The sequence below is a fragment of the Xiphophorus hellerii genome, chromosome 4, assembly GCF_003331165.1.
Source record: "Xiphophorus hellerii strain 12219 chromosome 4, Xiphophorus_hellerii-4.1, whole genome shotgun sequence".
NCBI classification, from domain to species: Eukaryota; Metazoa; Chordata; class Actinopteri; order Cyprinodontiformes; family Poeciliidae; genus Xiphophorus; species Xiphophorus hellerii.
Window position 1 is genome coordinate 2481225 of NC_045675.1, and position 14361 is coordinate 2495585.

A 14361-nucleotide genomic window follows, 5' to 3' on the forward strand; every position below is an offset into this window, starting at 1 on the left:
AAAAGAAGCAAAACACTTGGTTTTTAATTCCGTTTTTGAGTCGAGTTACAGTTTTAAACGTTAAGAATTTTCTATAAATTTGAGTTCTTTTGAAACTCAAATTTATAGAAAATTTTCAACTGCTCAAACTCAGAAATGTCCTTTTTTTTCTTGAAAAAAAAAAGGAAAGAGATTAATCTCAAAATCTGAGTTTTTTCTAGAAAATTTCTGATATTATTCTCCAAATGTGATTTTTCTTGGCAGAAATGTTCTCCCTTTTTCCTTTCTATGTACACTGGCCCTGCGTCGCCGTGGTATTTGCTGTAGGAGGTTCTGGTTGCAGTGTGGGTCGTACCCGCCCAGCGTGCCGCCGGCCTGTGTGTAGTACTTGTTGTAGTCCAGACGCAGCAGCAGCTGCGCCAGGTCCGAGTTGATCTGATGGTTTCTCACGCTGGAGAGGATTTTGAAGAGCAGGGACGACTGGCGCCGGAAGCCCTGAAACGACACCGCGTCAGCATCGAGTCGGACCCGCTGCCGGCGCCGGGTGGGCGGGGCTTACCTTCACCAGCAGGTCCAGCTGCTGAGCCGCTCCGCGTTCGTCCAGCGGCGCCACGCTCTGGCCCACCAGAGAGCAGAAGCTCTGACACAACTCCAGGATCTCAGTCAGACAGTGGAAAACCTGCAGGCGAACGCACTGGAGGTCAGACGCCAACTGGACGACCTTTGACCTTCTTCAAATCTAACAACTTAGTGTCAGTCAACTCAGCCATGTTTGTGCAGCAAAACTGTTTTTCTTTTGATGCTTTTGCTTTGAAGATATTAATGAAAGTTGGAATCAAACAAAATGTTTGTGCAGCAAAGATTTTAGTTTGTGCTGCTATTATTTTAAAGATAATAATTAAAATACTTACAGAGGTCATCCGAGGTCAATCATTCCCACTCCAGCCTCACATTTAGCTTTCAAGAATATTTTTTTTAAAAATGCAGCACAAAAAAAATGCAGCACAAACAATTGACACCAACTTGATTTGGGTAATATGGTGTGGTTGAACTTTTGATCTTTAAACTATCATTAATATCTTCAGAACAAAAGCAGCACAAATGACGTACCGGCTTGAGCAGGATGAAGGACTGAGCCAGCAGGTTGCTGAGGAAATGGTCGTGGGCCAGCCGGATGCTCTCAAAGTCTCTGGTGGAGTTGATCTGCTGCAGCAGCTGAGTGAACTGAGACTCCAGGACGTCCACCTGGAGACGACAAGCCGTTAGCGATTCAAATGATCAATTAATGATCTAACGTTGACTGATCTTATCTTTTGATGACGACTAAAGTTAGTCGACCATATGATGGCTTATAAAATAATGGATCATTTATAAGCCATCATTTTCTTCAAAACCTGAGTTTTCTCCTCTAGGAAGACAATCGACTGCATTTCCATAACATGAAGCATGAAATTTTACATAATTTTTCATTGTGAACCAGATTTTTTATATGTTTATATTTCAAAACAAAACTGCATAAAGTGCATTTGTAACTCCGGACTCGGTTATGGCCGCCATTTTTAACTCTGTAACAGCTGGATAAGGATGAGCAGCAGCGCCCTCTGCTGGAATGCGGTTATACTACAACACTAGAAAGGTCTAATAGGACATTTTTAGTTAATAGATTGAAACTCATTTTAATCTAATAAACCATTAATCAAGAAGTCGATTAATTGTTTGCAGCATTTTGCTGCAGCGTCTGACTGTTCGCCAGCAGCACAACTCTGAACCAACATCTTGTCTAGGCTGAAAAATAACATCTGATTTTTTTCATACCAGATCCGATTTTCTCACTTTTTTTTCTAAAAAAGAAATTACATGTGACAGAAAGTATTTCCAGAAAGAGGTTTTTATTTCAGTCATCCTTCCTGTGAATTGTACAATGGAGTATTAAAGCCAGGATAAGAGAATTTTGGTTTAATTAGGAGAATAAAGTTATAGTATTACCAGAATACAGAAGCGATTTTACCAGAACATCTTATATTACGACAAAAAAAGTTGTTTTAATAAGGAAAACGCTTCTATAGTTATCAAGTATAACTTAAAAAAGATGTCCAACATTCCTCATTTAAATTTTTGGGTATTTTTGTGCAAAACATCTCTTCATTCTCCTTGTATTATGACTTTATTCTGGTAATATTAAAACTTTATTCTCATATTATTTCGACTTTATTGTTCTACTTCTGTATTCTCGTAATTAAAATCTTAGCCTGGCCCTAATCGTACTCCGTAGAGTTAATCTGAATTCAAACTCCAAACAAATAAAAGCTGTAAAACAAGATGGCCACCCTGGGCCTGCTGACATCAGCAAGGAGTTCTTTGGTGAAAAACAAAAATCCAGATATTTAAAAAAATAAACAAATTTGACTAATCAATAAAAAGGACCTATCACCCAGATCTAGTTTTACCTGTAGGTAGTACTGCAGGTTGTCGATGAGGAACACCATGTGGTTGCGGAGCCTCCACTTCACTGCGTCTGATTGGCTGGACTTCAGGTGCTTCCTCTGCATCTGCAGAGCCCAGCAGTGCTGCAGCTGCGACTGCACCCGCCGCACGCTGAGCAGGTACCTGAACACCACGTTGTACCTGACGCACAGGAAGTGGAGATGAAGGCTGACGTCAGAAACCCAGAGATTAGAGCTGCTTAAAGGGCCGGTGCTCTGTGTTTTCCAGAGACAAATGATCATTTTATAGTATAATCAAGTAACTATGTAAACTTAACCCTAACCCTATTCAAATAAATTTTACTTCCTGATTTAACCCCTTGAAACTGGGCCTCTGTCTCTTTAAGAAGAACCTTCTCTTTCTAGAAGTCGTTCCAACATGGCTCCTTTATTAACCCTTGAACAATGTTTTTACTGAGAAGTAGCTCCTATAATGAGCTCAGCAGATGTTTGGCTCCACCAGGTGCTTGCTAATTGCTGTTGGCTAGTCTGAAGGAGCTGAGAGGGGGAGGAGCCATTTTGCACATTTGAATAGTTGCCATGTAGATTAAAGGATTTGTCAAACATGAACGTGTAGCAGTGTGATTGTAAAAGGGAAAGTTTATTGCGGAAGGAAATTATACGAGCTTTTATTTTGAAAAGACAAAAACAGCAGGGTAATTTCCGGTTTTGAAATTATGATTTCATTTGCATTTAATGTGTTGTTGTGACTGTAACTGTGAATTGTTATCGTTGCTGTTGAGTGTATTAACCTCTCAGGTTGTTGTGAGTTTAACGGATCGTACCGTTACCGTGGGTGAAATGTTTTCCCACGCTTCCAGACAGTCTCTCTTTCCGTTTGGATCCCGTGAGAGAAGGTATGAAGTCTTTTCTGTGCGTAATAAGTGTATTTTATGTATCATGAGTGATAGTTAAAACACTGTTTTTGTAAAATGTTTTATGGGGCAGTTAAATTTTGTTAAAGAATTGTAGGAATGTATTAGCAGGTATTTAGAACCCCTTATGCTATATAAAACCTTGCAAAAAGTAGATTTTACGTGGTACTGCCCCTTTAATGATACGCACTTCTCCAGGACGGCGGGAGTGAAGAGGATGTGCAGCGGCCACTGGACCTTGTAGGCCAGGCCGAGGGCCGCCCAGCCGGTGGGCGGAGCCTCCCGAGGAGACGAGTCCTGAGGAGGAGTGGCTCCGTCTCTGGGACCCGACGCCTCTGAAACACAAACCAGAATAAATCTGATGCCCCTCACTGGAACCAGCTTCAGAAAACATGAAACTAAAGGAGCTCTAAATGGTTTTAGGCTCTTCTGAAAAGGAATCGTCTGTCTGTAAATGTTTTAACTGAGGAGTCTTAATTAATTTATTTATGATTGTTAACTTTTTCTGTTTTCTCTGTGAATTTTCTGTAACCTCTGTCTGTCGCTGCCACTACAGAATTTGAACTGGGTGAAGCTAAAACTGGAACCTGAAGAGTTTTGGGTAGAATATATTTACAAACAGGCAATTTTTTAGTCTTAAAATGCAAAATGTATCATTTTTGTACAGTTTTGGATTGTTTACTGCTCTGAGTGTGTTGTTCTTTCTGGAAATGGCCTTTTTTACAGTCTGTATGCTAACGATTAATTGATTACTAAGTTAGGTGACGATAATTTCAATAATCGATTCATCATGATTAATACGATTAATTGTTTCAGTTGTACAAAAAAAGTTCTACAAAATACACTATAAGATGATGAATGGAGCCTGTAATCCCCAAAAACTTTAAAATACCTCAAATGTTACAGAAAGTACATAAAAATAACCGGCTGGCAGTTTTTTCTTCAGTATACTAGAATTTAATAAAAGTTTCAAACAAAGAACCTTGTGAAGTAGCAGAAGAATGTTCTTAAAATACTCCCAAGGTACCAGAAAGTACTTCAGAATAAGTACTCTGAAAGAAAAGGTACCAGAAAGGAAACTTCTGGCATCATAATTACCACATTTTCAGCTTAAAAGGCATAAATTATTCCAAAAATAAAAAAAACATTTTTATATATGAGAACAAATATTTCTGCCTCACAAACTCTCCAACCAGCCTTTAAATCACCGGGTAGCGTTTGCTGCCGATGTTTCTCCGCTGATCGGCTGAATGGTTTGTTGTTTGCAGTGAGGTTGTGAGCTGACCTTTGGCGTCTTTCCCCTGGTAGTCCACAGTGAGGTGCAGCAGAGGCAGCAGGTTGTCGTCATCCAGGAGAACCTTGTGCGCCGCCTGCTGGAAGGCAACGTTAACGTCTGAAGGCACAAAGCACAGAAATATGTGAAAACTGCTAAATACATTTTAAAAATAACTTTAAACACATTTACCAGCCAGAAGGTAGGAAAATAAACAGACAATCAAACAATAAAAAAAACTAAAACCCAAAAAGAAAAATATAAAATACAAGAAAACAAACAGCATAAAAAGGAAAGAAACAGAATCGAACAGAAAGTAAAAAAGAAAAACAAAAAACAACAAAGAAAAACAGACAAACAAAAAACAGAAAGAAAAATAAAACAACAAAAGACAAACAGAAAGATAAACAAAAAAATTAAAAAGAAACAAAGGAAAGAAAGACAAGCAGAAAGAATGAAAGACAAGACAAAATCTAAAGACAAAGAAATAAAGGAAGGAAAGAGAAAAAAGAAAGCCAAACAGAAATAATTGCGCTAACCCCTGGGTGTGAGTGTCTCGGCAGCCATATTTACCGTGCTCAGTGACCGCTGTTGGCGGCGCCTTCAGCATCTGCTGGGCGAGGTCGATGAAAACCTGGTAGAGCTCCCCGCGGCCCAACAGGTAGAAGTCCTTAACGATCTGGAAAAGGCCGGGAAACGTCAGCACACATCCATCCTTCAAAGATCTCTGCTCCAGAAAACAAATGGCATGATCACAAACCTTGAGCTGCTCCAGCAGATCCGCCTCCTCCACCATCAGAGTCCAGAGATGCTGCAGAGCAGAGAGACGTGATCTGGACCGGCCAGCAGGCAGGGCGCCGGCGGTAGGGCTGGGCGATTAACCCATTACTGATCAATAAAATTAGTGCTTTCTGAAGATTTCATTTTCGGAAAATCAGGATTTTCTTTCCACCAATGATCTCCTTGGGTTTCAAAAGTTCCAAAAATTGACTTTTAAAGGGGACCTATTATACAAATTCACATTTTGCGTATGTTTGCTCTCCCATTTGGGTTTTTATTGCTTCTGAAAAACAACCCAAGTGCTTAAAAAAAAAAAGCCGTTTTTTTGGCAATAACTTGAAAGTGTTTCTGGAGCCGTTTTTAAAACCCGTCAGATGTAATGTGATGGGTCAGCAGGCACTACCTCGTTACCTAGCAACTCCAGCCTGTTACCTAGCAACCCAAGCAGAGTTCCAGCACGTACAATGGCTGCTGGAAAAGAAAAATGCTATTTCAAACATCTGAACCGACCTCGGCCACCGTGCTCCGGATCCCGTCGATCACATTCTCAAAGTCCACCAAGCTGAACAGAGGCTGCTGTTTGAGTCTGTGCAGCTCGGCAGCAAACGCGTCCTCCTGGTGTTTCAATATGGAGCCTGAAACAGAACAGTGATCAGAACCAGGAGGCGCTCTCACGATGCTGGGCGCAGGTCTGCGGGTCAGTACCGGCTCTGGACGGGCTGTGGTTGTGGTTTTCAAACATCTGAACTGACTCGCCCACAAACAGGATCTTCTCTGCCACCCGGATGGGAATGTAAGACGGCAGCATCTCTGTTCGCAGAGAGAACTGCTGCAGAGACGGCGCCAGCATGTTCTCCTCCTCGATCAGCCGCTGAGCAAAAGACGAAAGTTAGAAACCATCAAGTCAAGTTTATTTTATTTGCAACAAAGTGCTTTACATCATAAAAACAGAAAACGGCAGATCTTGATGCAACTTTAATCCCAGAAACGTTTTGAGAGAAGGCTGACTTTGTAACTGTCTTTATGTGACTTAGAGACACATAAAGACATTTGTCTCAACTAGAACTTTTTTGAAGAACAATTTCAAAAAATGTCATAGTCCCTTTTATTTGTTGTTTTGTTTATTTATTTTGGATATTTAAAATGTCTTCCAGTTCCAGTGTTAAATGTTCATTGGAATTTAAAGTTTATTGATCTCTGAGAATGTGTCCCTGCATTATTATTATGTCATTACATTTATATTAAAATAAAATGTTCATTTATGGCAACAATTTTTGAGGAAATTTATTGTCCAGCAAAATTTGTTACCATTCTTTAGGTAAGATTTGAAGCAGTAAAGTTGTGTTGGCAGCCTCACCAGGTCCTGCAGCTCTCTCAGCTGTTTTCCACTCAGACCGCCCAGGCCCAGGTCCTCCTCCTCCTCGTCCTGGTTGGCGGCGGCGCCTCCTGCACTGGGGCCCTGCTTGATGAAAAACTCCTCGCTTTGGTCCAGCAGCAGTCCGTGCAGCATCCAGGCGGCGAGCTGCTTGTACATCACACCGTGACACACGGCCAGAATCCTGCAGGAAGCATGAAGAGAAGCACCAGAGGAGGGTTTCGTTCTGCATCTCAGAGTTAAACAGGAACAAACTTTGAAACGGGAGCGGACTTACTTTTCTAAAGCCATGCGCACCGGAGGAAGCCCTCCGCAGCTGTGCTTGTACACCGTCTCCAGGATCTGACAGCCATGGATCTAAAACAGCCAGATGACTCTGTTAACCGACTGCGCTTTAAAAACATGAGAATGGAGCTAAATTGGTGCCATAAAGTTTGTTCAAAAGAAAAAAAATTACCTAAAACAAGTTTTGAAACTGAAAAGTTAATTGAATCTGAAAAAAAAAAGTTTTAAAAGTGAAATACATTTTTGAAACAAAATTTGAAAAAATAACGTTTTGAACGTGAAAAAAATACTGAAAATAAAGATAAAAACTGGAAAAAAGTTTTCAGTTTTGAAACTGAAACTTTTTAAAAGTTTCATTTTTTTTGTTTCAAACTTTATTTTAGTTTTAAAATATTTTTTGTTTCTTTTTGTTTTGTTTTTTAACAAATTTTATGGCCCTAATTTAGCTCCATACAGGAGTCCATTTAAGGAAGAAATGGAGTCCTTATCACTGGTTTTCTTTATCATATCTGAGTGACAAGGACTCACTCAGATATGAAGAAAACCAGTCTTCTAATATCAGAAGATACTGTATGTCAAAAAGCACCAAAAAAATCTCCAATGAGTTTCTGAAAAGGGTTAAATTATGAAGAGCTACTGTACATTATATACCAAATCACAATTATCATCGCAGGGTTATTGTGGCCATCAGTATACATCAAAATGAAATGTTTTAGATCATAAACTCCTCATTACATGCTTCTTACCTTCTGTGACTTTATAGTTTCCACCACCACGATAACAGAGGGAAACAGCAACTGAAACTTAATTTTAAAAAAAGCAAAAGTTCAGTCAAACTGTCACATTTGTAAAATACTTAATCGTTCGTTCCCTGAGTTACCTGATCGAGCTTGTAATTCACGTGTGATATCGTCAGATGTGGGTCTCCCAGGAACTGAAACATAAGCGGAAGTTAAACGAGCGTCCTGTTGTGTGCTAAGCTAGGCGAAGTCTTTGGCTGCGCGGTGATCTTACTTCCTGTTCGAGGTCCAGCAGCGCCTGTCGGTACGGCTGCAGCATAGAGTCCAGTCCGGTGCAAAACGCTCGCAGGTGGATTCCATGAAGACCCGTCTGGTTCGGCTGGTTGGTGTGATGTTCCTGAAAAACACAACATTTTAATTTAAAGTTAAACAATTCCAGGTAAACATGAATTAAACGGGCAGTTGGACTCATTGAGTTCATCAGTTTTGCTAACTTTAATGTGGAAGTAAAGTTATGTAACATAGAGACTCACTTGTTGATGAACGTGGCCCGTGTGCTGCTCTATGAACTCAGTGAAGCGAATGTAATCTGAGCCCAGTTTGCACAGCCGGTTCAGGACACTGGTCTCACTGGGGTGAAGGAAGGGAAGGTCCTGGGACACCTAGGAGAGAAACCACATATCATGTTTAACTGAGATAAAAATTACAGTTTGTCAAACTAATATAGCCTCACCAAGCACTGCAAAAACATAACATCTTACCAAGAACTTTTGTTTAGTTTCTAGTGCAAATATCCTAGTTCATTTTAAATAGAATAAAACTAAACAAGTAACTTTTCAGCAAGATATAGGATCTTGTTCTTTGTCAATAATGCCTTAATAGGGATGAAAAAGTTCTAGTTCCATTTTTTTTATATAATATGGAAAAATGTCTTGTTAAAAGTGAAATAATCTGCCAGTGAAACTTCTACTTATTCATCAACATTAAATTATTATTTACTGAAAAGTTACTTGTAAATAAATTTTGTCTTCTTTCAAATGTACCAAGATATTTGCACTAGAAATTCTACCAAAATACTTGGTAAGATTCTGTGTTTTGCAGTGTACACAGAATTCCTGATGCTTTACAGAGGAAACTGCTGCGGCTCATCAATCTGGGAAGGGTTACATGGCCATTTCTAAACTATTTGAAGTCCTTAATCCTAAAAGGAAAGTCTGTTCACAATCTCAAGTGGGAAAGCATTTTAGATAACTATCAATCTTACCGGGAGTGGAGAAATGACGAAAGCGCCATTTCAGAATCTAGTATGTTTTCACACAAGGAATCTCACATTTCATGTCCTGGACACTCAGAACAGCGACTGTTGAAAATCTGCAGCTGCTTGTTTAACTTTTCACAACCACTTTTTCCTTCAACTCAACTTCCCATTAAGATGCTTGGATGTAGCACTCCCTTTTATTGGACTGTCTGCTGGACAACTGTCTATTCAGCAGTCTAACCCATGATTGTGTAGGCCAAAATCTCACATTTTTCATCGGCTTGATGTAATATTTAAAGTTTGAGAGAAACCGACAACTAGATTTTCGCTTCCTGAAAGCCACGACAAATAACTCTGTGGACTGAATATATTTATTTGTGTTTTAGTCTTTTAATTAAATTACTCAAATAATTTCTCTCATGTAATAAAAAAACCAGCTCAGAATGAATGAAGGGTTTAAAATTCACAAAACAGCTAGCTGGAATCCATTTTGCATCAGTTTTACCTGTAAACCTGTCCGCTTGTTCCATGTGAAGATGGTTCCGGGGTATCCGCTGAGCGCCAACAGCAGCTCGTGAATCATATTTAATATTTAAATTATTATTTTTTAAAAAGCCCGATAAATCAAAGCAGAGTTTTATTTTTTCATTCACGGACAAAAACAAACCGCCATCAGACTTGAGAACAACCGGAAACCGTCACTGGATGAACGCTAGCACTTCCGCGGTTGCTATGGTTACCAACAGCAGCCCAACGTAAGCTAGCCAACGCTAACTCGTTTGTGTCTGTTTTAAAAATATTAATAAATATGCCTCAAAAATCGGACTGGGTGGTTTAAAATTGTTCTTTATTTGCGAATGTTATGCCATTTGCGAATGTGAGCCGGTACGTCCGAGTTGTGGGAATTGTAGTTTTTCTTCTAAGTCGCGGCTCTTACGTCACTGTTCGACAATGTAGCTAGCTAGCAGCGTATCGCAACAGAAACAGCGCAGCATGTGAGAGTTTCTTAATGTTAAACGAGGAGATATTGACTCCAAAACAATGGCGGCCTTGTTGCTTATCCCGTGTAAGATAAACGATGCTTTGTAGTTCTACGTGGGCCTTCTGGTTTAGCTAATGTTTCTCGACTTGACGTTTGGTTCAACTTATCGTCAGCAGGTGAGTGCCACTTTGTAACATTACTGGTCAGTTAAATTAAACAACCAGGTGAGGTAATAACAGCGTAACACGAAATATTCAACGGCTTAAGCTATCCTTACTTGTTTTCCATGTTGGTTAATGCTAATCTGAGTCGGTCTAACTTGGGTGCTGCTTTGATTCAGAGCGGAAGTTTTGGAAATCACTGTCCCTGTGTCCATCAGGGATGGCGGGGGTGAGATGTGGAGATGACGTCTCAGAGTACCTGAGCCAGAATCCGCAGCTGGCCCAGTGGACCGAGTCATTCCGGGGCTACTGTGAGAGCAACAAGCAGTGGTCTGCTCGGAGGGAGTTCATTCTGAGGAACATGGAGGCTTTCCCCACGGTGAAGCCGGGGACCTGCAGCAGCAGTTTGGACAGACTGCTGTCTCTGTCCATGGTCTGGGCCAACCACGTCTTCCTTGGCTGCAGGTAGGTCCCTGAGGGCCGGCCCAAAGCCTATGAGAGTTAAGCGGCTGCTTAGTGCCTCCACACCACCAGGGGACCCCAAGAGCACCAAGCTAGCATTATAAAAACTATATATTTAAAATGACATTAAATAAAACAAACTAAATTCTATTATACATGAAAAAACAATTCATGGTTTTTATAGTTGTTGCACAAATAGTGTTTAATATTATCTTATTTTGAGTATAATGTCCTCCCAGATTTTGCATCAAGTTATTTTCAATATTGCACACATTGACATAGAGTAATGTCTGTAATTTAATATATTGTGCAACTTTATATGAATGCTGTCATCACAATAGGGCTGGGCAGTATGGCATAAAAATAAAGTTTTAGATTTATTTTCAAACCATTTCCGATTTAAATCAGTGTTTTCTCACTAAATAAATTAAAACAGAGAATATTTTCAAAAAGTGGTTTTTATTTAAATCGTCTGTTCTGTGAGTTGTACAACGGAGTATAAGGGACAGCCTATGATCATTTTTGTTTAATTAAGAGAATAAAGTCATAACATTAGCTGAATAAAGATTAAATTTATCAGAAAAATATAATAAAATTACATTATAAAGTCATTTTAACAAGAAAAAAAGCTTATAAGGTTCTCAAGATCTAACATAAGCAGCTCAGTGTTTTTCCTCGTAATAAACTTTGTTGTTGCTACATAGTTTCAAATTCCAGTCATAATTTGATGCTGATGAGTTTAAAGATGAAGTATTTATCTCTAAAACCAATACCAAAGTATAACTTCACAAGGTGCTCAACAATCCTCATTTAAATTTTTTGTTAATTTTCGTGTAGAGTTTTCATAAAATTACTACTTTATTCTGATAATTAAAAATCGTTGCTTGGCCCTAATATTCTGTCGCGTGACTTTGTGTTTATTCACCATTTTAATTCAAATGAAATAATTTTCAGCTTTACCATCAAGAAATGAAGTCAAACATTTTTTAGCAGTTAATAACAAAGTGGACTAATTTTAGAAATCAACAACCAGAAAACGGTGCCTTCTGAGCTTTTCCAGCTTCTCTGCACATCCGGCTGATGTAACTTTGCTCTCCTCTCCGTCTCAGTTACCCGCAGGCCGTCATGGACAAGATCAAGGATATGGGCGAGGGGATCGTCGTCCAGGACCCGCCGGTCCACAAAACGACGAAAGACGGAATCACAGCCAGAGGAAAGCGCAGCGCCCCAGACGGTGATGAAAACCACATTTCCATTACTGTGAATCATAAAAGTGACGCTGGTTGGGTTTTATTGAGCAGTTTGAGTTTTGTTTGTTTTAACTTGGGATTTTAAAAAGGACATCTAATTTTGATGGAGTGTTTACAGCGCCCTACACAGTTACTGGCCTGCCATTTTTTTAAAAAGCCTTAAAATAAATGAATCTGGATTGATCTCATTCACCGACTAATGGCAGCCATTTTCTTAAAAACCTGAGTTTTCGCTTGTATCAAGATGCCTGATTGTCTTCATAAAGAACAACATTTTTTATATGCTGAATAAAAAAAAAAACGTATGATCAGTCAATCAAGACTATTTATATAGCACATTTCAGCAACAAGGCAGTTCAGTGTGCATTGCATCATAAAAACACAAAAATATTAAGTCATTAAAGACACCACACAGTCAACAATTGAGAAAACCAGGAAACATTTTTTAATATTGCTAAATGCCATAATTACACATCAAAATATTGGTCAGTGTTTCATTTGCTATGGTTCAAAAGTAACTCTAAACATCTGGGTTTTTAGTTGAGATTTAAAAGAACTCAGTGTTTCTGCAGTTTTGCAGTTTTCTGGAAGTTTGTTCCAGAGTTGTGGTGCATAAAATGCGAGTTATGGATTAATTGAGATTTTTTTTCATTACAAGGCAAAATTTTCATATGTTGAATTAATATGTTCAACATATTTTTCACAATATGTTAAATTTCATAATATGTTCAATTGAATTCAGAATTCAAATTGTTAAATGCTGATTGAATGAACATAAAATTGTGTTTTTCTGACATTATTAAAGTTGGACAGTCCTCAAAATCAACTTTGCTTAAAGGTATTATGTTTTTATTTATCATGCAATAATCTTTTCAGGAATGCTGGAAATGCCAGTTCTTTAGTCCACTTCCTGCTTTTGGAGCGGTCTCCGGTCCTCTTGGCATTCACATATGTATTCAAACTGAACCAGAGTTCACTTCAACCAAACCGAGACCGAGGTTTCGAGGCCGACCAGACTTCAATTATGCAGTCACACATCACACGAACTGGACTTTCTAGGCAAACAGACTGGAGTTGGATTAAAACGGTCTAAACAGGGCTGGTGTGAACACAGCTTAGCTAATCATTTGGAACTATCCATCCATCCTCCCATTTTCTAACACCTTTGTCCCTAGTGGGGTCGGAGGGGTGTAGGTGCCTATCTCCAGCGAACGTTTCAGGTGAGAGGTGGGATACACCTGGACAGGTCGCCAGTCTGTCGCAGGGCACATTTGGAACTAATTTTAATCTATTAAAACATTAATCAACTATTAATCATAAGTTGATTAATTGTTTGCATCGCTAAGATGTGACCAGGTGAGAGGTTTTCTAGTTGATGGTTGATATTTTCCTCACCATCGGCTCTTTGTTCATCATTAAACATGTCTTCTTCTGCATCAACAACATTCTGTCTTCATTCCCAGACGGCAACCCTGAAGGTTGTGTGAAACGATCCAGAACCGAGGCCGACGGCCGGCCGGCCGGGAGAGCGGCAGCGCGGTCTGCCATCCAGAAGTCCGGGCCGCCACCTCAGGCTCCGGCAGAGCAGCAGCCCTTCTTCAACCGCCTCTACAAGGCCGTGGCGTGGAAGCTGGTGTCGGCCGGCGGCTTCGGCCCCAACCTGGACCACTTCGAGATCCTGCGCAGCTGCGTGGAGTCGTGCAAACAGACGGTGACGTGCGTGTTCGTGCCGCTGAAGGACATCGAGGGCCTCCCGGCGGGACGCACGCAGAAGGATGGCCACGTGTGCGAAATCCGCTGCCAGACCGTCTACATGGGCACGGGCTACGGGCGCGACGAAGCCGCCGCCAAGGCCATGGCTTCCAAAGAGGCACTGAAGGTGTTCCAGGGCCGGAAAGTGACGGTAAAGATCTGCAGGCGGCGCTACAGAGGCAGGGAGGTGGAGGACCTGGTGCTGCTGGACGAGCTGCCGCGGACTCAGGGCTTCCCTCCGGCGCTCAGCTACCCGTTCCAGGACGAGCCGCAAGACGAAGGTCCAGACTGTTAGCCAAACCCGATGCATCTTAAAACAAAAGGAAAGCGTTAAATTTACAAAAAAAAAAAAAAAGGCTTCTTGACTGATTACAACCAGTAACGAGCGGCCATGTTGTTGGTTTTGTTGCTGCTGATTTGTAGTTGAACCTTCAGTTGAAATAAAACTGTCACTTTTACTTTAGTTTCTGAACAGTTTCAGCATTTTTAGTGACAGGAAACATCCAAATGAAGCAGATTAGAAATGCTACTATTTCCTTTCTGACGGTTCCAGTAAACCCTTTAATTTTAGGGTTTCCTTCCTCAACCTTCTCTATTGCACTTTAAGTTATTTTTGACCAGGACTGGAGCTCTCTGCACTGCAAAAACACTAAATCCTACCATTTTTTTTGTCTAGTTTATAGTGCAAATATCTTGGTGCACTTGA

At 40.3% G+C, this 14361-nt stretch overlaps 2 protein-coding genes across 2 annotated transcripts in view; one reads left to right on the forward strand and one right to left on the reverse strand.

The window, feature by feature from the left end:
• tubgcp4 (tubulin gamma complex component 4) overlaps positions 1 to 9959 on the reverse strand; it is an 11589-nt gene extending 1630 nt beyond the window's left edge. The window contains exons 1-17 of the mRNA XM_032560167.1: positions 9554 to 9959; positions 8324 to 8452; positions 8065 to 8187; positions 7931 to 7984; positions 7797 to 7853; positions 7043 to 7122; positions 6748 to 6949; positions 6096 to 6261; positions 5901 to 6025; positions 5371 to 5421; positions 5184 to 5289; positions 4623 to 4730; positions 3528 to 3672; positions 2427 to 2604; positions 1090 to 1224; positions 539 to 658; positions 335 to 474 (exon numbers count right to left, since the gene is read on the reverse strand). Coding sequence (XP_032416058.1) covers positions 335 to 474; positions 539 to 658; positions 1090 to 1224; positions 2427 to 2604; positions 3528 to 3672; positions 4623 to 4730; positions 5184 to 5289; positions 5371 to 5421; positions 5901 to 6025; positions 6096 to 6261; positions 6748 to 6949; positions 7043 to 7122; positions 7797 to 7853; positions 7931 to 7984; positions 8065 to 8187; positions 8324 to 8452; positions 9554 to 9631 — 1997 coding nt within the window. The 5' untranslated portion in view covers positions 9632 to 9959. The remainder of the gene's footprint in view (positions 1 to 334; positions 475 to 538; positions 659 to 1089; positions 1225 to 2426; positions 2605 to 3527; positions 3673 to 4622; positions 4731 to 5183; positions 5290 to 5370; positions 5422 to 5900; positions 6026 to 6095; positions 6262 to 6747; positions 6950 to 7042; positions 7123 to 7796; positions 7854 to 7930; positions 7985 to 8064; positions 8188 to 8323; positions 8453 to 9553) is intronic.
• Positions 9960 to 9990: 31 nt separating this feature from the next.
• cdkn2aip (CDKN2A interacting protein) lies at positions 9991 to 14118 on the forward strand. Its single transcript, XM_032560168.1, has 4 exons — positions 9991 to 10206; positions 10410 to 10656; positions 11763 to 11887; positions 13367 to 14118. Exons 2-4 carry the CDS (start codon positions 10412 to 10414, stop codon positions 13948 to 13950), a joined length of 954 nt encoding a protein of 317 aa, XP_032416059.1. The 5' UTR covers positions 9991 to 10206; positions 10410 to 10411; the 3' UTR covers positions 13951 to 14118.
• The last annotated feature ends 243 nt before the right edge of the window (positions 14119 to 14361 follow it).

Excerpts from the sequence above, each read along its gene's own strand:
- cdkn2aip (XM_032560168.1), top strand. The coding sequence starts at position 10,412 with ATGGCGGGGGTGAGATGTGGAGATGACGTCTCAGAGTACCTGAGCCAG. Across the intron at positions 10,657-11,762 it reads CACGTCTTCCTTGGCTGCAG|TTACCCGCAGGCCGTCATGG; the intron begins GTAGGTCCCTGA and ends TCTCCGTCTCAG. Across the intron at positions 11,888-13,366 it reads AAAGCGCAGCGCCCCAGACG|ACGGCAACCCTGAAGGTTGT; the intron begins GTGATGAAAACC and ends CTTCATTCCCAG.